This window comes from Sinocyclocheilus grahami, unplaced genomic scaffold (assembly GCF_001515645.1).
Source record: "Sinocyclocheilus grahami isolate Dianchi unplaced genomic scaffold, SAMN03320097.WGS_v1.1 scaffold17997.1, whole genome shotgun sequence".
NCBI lineage: Eukaryota > Metazoa > Chordata > Actinopteri > Cypriniformes > Cyprinidae > Sinocyclocheilus > Sinocyclocheilus grahami.
Window position 1 is genome coordinate 1 of NW_015516889.1, and position 4,074 is coordinate 4,074.

Sequence of the window (4,074 nt, forward strand, 5' to 3'; positions counted from 1 at the left end):
GCATGCATGCAATCAGCTAGCCAACAGCAACACGTGATACACAAAGAACTTTCCAGAGAACGAAACGCGTAATACTGCGACTATACTGCAAAAAAAGAGATGACAACCGCTGATGATAAATCACGTGCACGGACATCAAGCTGTATATCTGCAGGAATGCATTGGTGGTATATGAAGGAAACATTACTCCTGACCTTTCTGTGCTCCTCTTTCAACCTCTCAGCGCCTTGAGGCAGATCTTTACTCCGTTTGACTTTTCCAGTTGCAGCCATTTGGTCATGCAAGTATGTCATCCACAATAAAACAAGGATTTGTTGTTTAAATATCCAAAACACTGAATGCTCAGGGGTTTGAAGTCCTATAAAAATGTTTATGAATGCAATTGGATGTGTTGCACTCAATCTGTCGCCTCGTAGTCATCAATGAAGCAGAACAAGTGGTCCAGTATATCGAGTTTGAGACCATTTCACACGTGCATGGTACGATGTCGAAGTTATCCCAAAATGTCCTCTTGTTTACAGTCCACCGATGGCCTGTTTCCCCTGCGCCATGTTCTGCTAATCACGGATGTAGCACGTACTCTGGATATCTCTCTTCCTACAACGACGCAAACACGTGATCGCTTACTTCGCCTATTTAATTTCACTTTCAGTTATGAATAACAAATACAAAAGGATTAAAGACATTTCTTAAACTATACATAGACTAAAAACAATTATCAGCATGGAATTGCATAAATAAGACAACGTCCTGACTATAAAATGTCCATAATGCAACATGAGTAATTACTTATGAGGGGAAAAAAGTATTTATATTTCATTCTTAAATTATTCATAAAAGGTTCTGTTAATGGCAAGATTTGTTTGATCGAAAATGTGTATCGTTGACCAGAGGAGTGTGCTTTTAACGTACGTGTAAACAATCCTCACGCTGACTATATCACGTGACATTTTGAACGAAACGGGAAGCTGTAAACGTTGAGAAAAAGGTAACTAAAATAAAAGACTTCGTTTCAATTTTTTGCCAGTGTTGTTTCAGTTTGAACCGTTTTAAGATATGACTGATGTAGATGTCTCATCCGAGCTGCTTTATAGCAAATCACATTATAATTAAATAATTCCACAATTTTAATTTCACCCAGATACCTTTATTTTGAAGAAAAGACGAAGTGTCGTCGGCGTCAGTAACGTTTTCTAGAATGGTCTCTCATCACATTGAGCTGCTTAAAGAAATTTGCAGCTGAAATTCTAATTATTTATTAACGTCAGGAATTATTAGAGTGCTGGTGTACTGACACTTACTCATAAAAGTGACTGAATCCTTTGCTTTTTAAAAATCATAGTTTTGTCATGTCATTGGAAAATTGTTCATATCAAATAAATATATAGTTCACATTTTTTTCACTCCTTTAATTTAATATAGCTACTTTTTAATTTATTCGTGCTTATGTAAATGTCAATTTAAATGTGCATTCAGCTTAATAAGACAAAATAAAACTTGACATATTCACTAGGTGGCATGCATGTTTATTGCATTAATAATTATTTTGTATTTGTTGACGTGACGATTTTTATTTCTTTTTTGTCCAGGTGACAAGAAGCTTTTGAGTCAGTCATGTTCAGGCACTGCAGGACATTTTCACATTATGTCTTAAAAAGTCAAATGATGTACTTTCAAAACCAGTTAGGATTCTTTTGCCCTGGTCTCCATTCACTTGTACCGCATCCCCATGTACTCATTCTACCAACATCAAGATGCACTCCTACTTACAGTACATGAAAAGGAAAGTCAAAGGTTCGCCAGCTCCTCCATACAACCATGTGTGTCAGGTTGGAGATCCTGTGTTACGTTCACGGGCTGCGGCGGTGGAACCTGGAGCCATTCAGGGACCAGAAGTGCAGAAGGTCATAAAGACCCTGGTCAAGGTGATGAGGAAGCTTGAGTGTGTCGGCCTGAGTGCACCCCAGATTGGTGTTCCTCTACAAATATTAGCCTTAGCGTATCCAAAGAAAATGCTGGAGGACAACTCAATCGCTTCTTTTGAAGCTCGGGGTCTGGTGGCAGTGCCCCTTATGATTTTTGTAAACCCAGTTACGTGTACTAGATGGATGCACTGTCATCTTCCAAGAAGCTTGTGAGAGCATCTGTGGCTATTCGGCATCTGTTCCACGCTATGTGTCTGTTGAAGTCTCAGGTGAAAGCATCATGCTATAAAATATCAAAAACAATGAATGAATAAATAAATAAGACTCAACCTGTAATAAGAAGTGACTGTTAAGAGACTTAAATCCATTTTTGCAACCTAAATATTTATTCTGATATTCTTGATAGTATCAAATCAGAACTGTTTGTTTTTTTCTACAAGGTCTTAATGAGAAAGCGGAGCCTGTCAGCTGGCAAGCAAGTGGATGGCCGGCCAGAATAGTGCAGCATGAAATAGATCATCTTAATGGAGTGTTATATATTGATCGCATGGATAGTAAAACCTTCATTAACGTAAAATGGGAAGAGTATAATGAATGAAGCTTTGGGAACTTCATTGCAACCTTACCTTTGTATTTCAGAGAAAATGGATATTCCTATCAATCCTGTGTTATCTGAAACAAGCATTTTATCACATTTCACACTGAACATTTACAATCAAGCTAGTTTCCACTTTGGCTATGCAGATAGTATACAACTAAATGGAGATTACACCACCTTTATCTCCAATAGCAAGACCCCTTTTTTTGTAACATTATTTTGTATTTTTAAATAAAAGCAAAAGCAGAATTCTCTTTCAGTCCCTTTATTTTTATATTAATTCCAATAAACCATCACAGTAACTGACATGTGCGTTATATTTAATAATTATATGGCAGTATATCTCTCTAAGCAACATGGTGATTGGTTAGAGATCATTGGTTAGTTGCTAAGACCCCAAACCATCATTTTCAACCATCAAAACGTGTTAAACCAGTTACTGAATACATTACAATTATCAAATATTGGGCTGGCCATCACATACTCTCACCATTAGACAGTTACAAGCCTTGTTACTGAGTGACATTAGTAAGAGATAGTTAACTCTACAGTGAACTTAATATTTTTTGTAATATACGACTCTTATCATCACATAAAGACACCACTGATATCAAAAATTAAAAGCGTAACAGATTGCATGTTTCTATCCCCCAGAATTTCAGACTCCTTGTGCAATTACCAAAATAATAACAGGCTTAATTTGCAGATTAAAAACAGCGTCTTCAACCAGACATGGTCAACACTGACACACAGTTGTTTTCAAACAGAGGAAGAGCTGAGGATAGGCTTTCCACACCTGCATAACAAGGTATTTTTATAGCAACACAGATGGCAATACACAGCACTACAGTACCTGCATAAGGTGCTAAGTTCAGAACTGTGGCAAGTGATGCAATATGTTCTGACATTATGTATTTTGTGTTTTTGAGAGCAATGTCGTAGATCAGGACACCCAGTGAAATGAAAGACTTCACAAGTGAGGCATACAGTGTCAGGAAAAGTTTGGTTAGCTTTCAAGCAATCACGGTGATATGGTATTGGTGCATTAGGTGTTTCGGATCCAACCGTCTCCTGGGGGTACTGCATATAATGTGCAGAAGAAAGACATGTGTTTCTCTTTTGAACATTCACTCTTTCTCCTTGAGGGGGCTGCACTGTCCCCGTAGACTGAATACAGTGATTAAATCGGCATGCTTTAATAAAATCACAGTTGTGTTCATGGATCAACTGACAGTCATAGCACACCAAAAATGAACCAGAAGAAGAATTCATCATACAAAAATGTGTCTTGAGTGAATCTTTTGATTTTTCCTTGGTCATTCTGAGCTGGTTTTGTGCTGAATAAAGGTCTTCAGTCTTAAAATGGCACAGAGCTAAATGATGTCCTTTATTTTTGCACTCCTTATAATAGTCACAAAATGGACTGTGCACACCTTTGCACTTCTCACATTGGTATACATATAACGAACCTTGCTTTATACAGCTGCATATCACTTTTGCTGCCGCTTGGCTCTGGGCATCACCTTCAGTTTGATCTTCAGCAAAGCTTTC

General features: G+C 37.7%; 2 protein-coding genes across 2 annotated transcripts; one reads left to right on the top strand and one right to left on the bottom strand.

Annotated features, from left to right (window-relative positions):
• The first annotated feature begins 1,686 nt into the window (after positions 1–1,686).
• Positions 1,687–2,719, top strand: LOC107579533 (peptide deformylase, mitochondrial-like). Its single transcript, XM_016265355.1, is given in 3 exon segments — positions 1,687–2,086; positions 2,088–2,194; positions 2,366–2,719. Coding segments are annotated over 3 exon segments (597 nt in total). The 5' UTR covers positions 1,687–1,754; the 3' UTR covers positions 2,524–2,719.
• A 68-nt stretch (positions 2,720–2,787) lies between these two features.
• LOC107579534 (uncharacterized) lies at positions 2,788–4,068 on the bottom strand (the record flags this gene model as incomplete). Its single annotated transcript, XM_016265356.1, has 1 exon — positions 2,788–4,068. A coding segment is annotated over one exon (786 nt), but the record flags the coding sequence as incomplete, so codon positions are not given.
• Between the last annotated feature and the right edge of the window lie 6 nt (positions 4,069–4,074).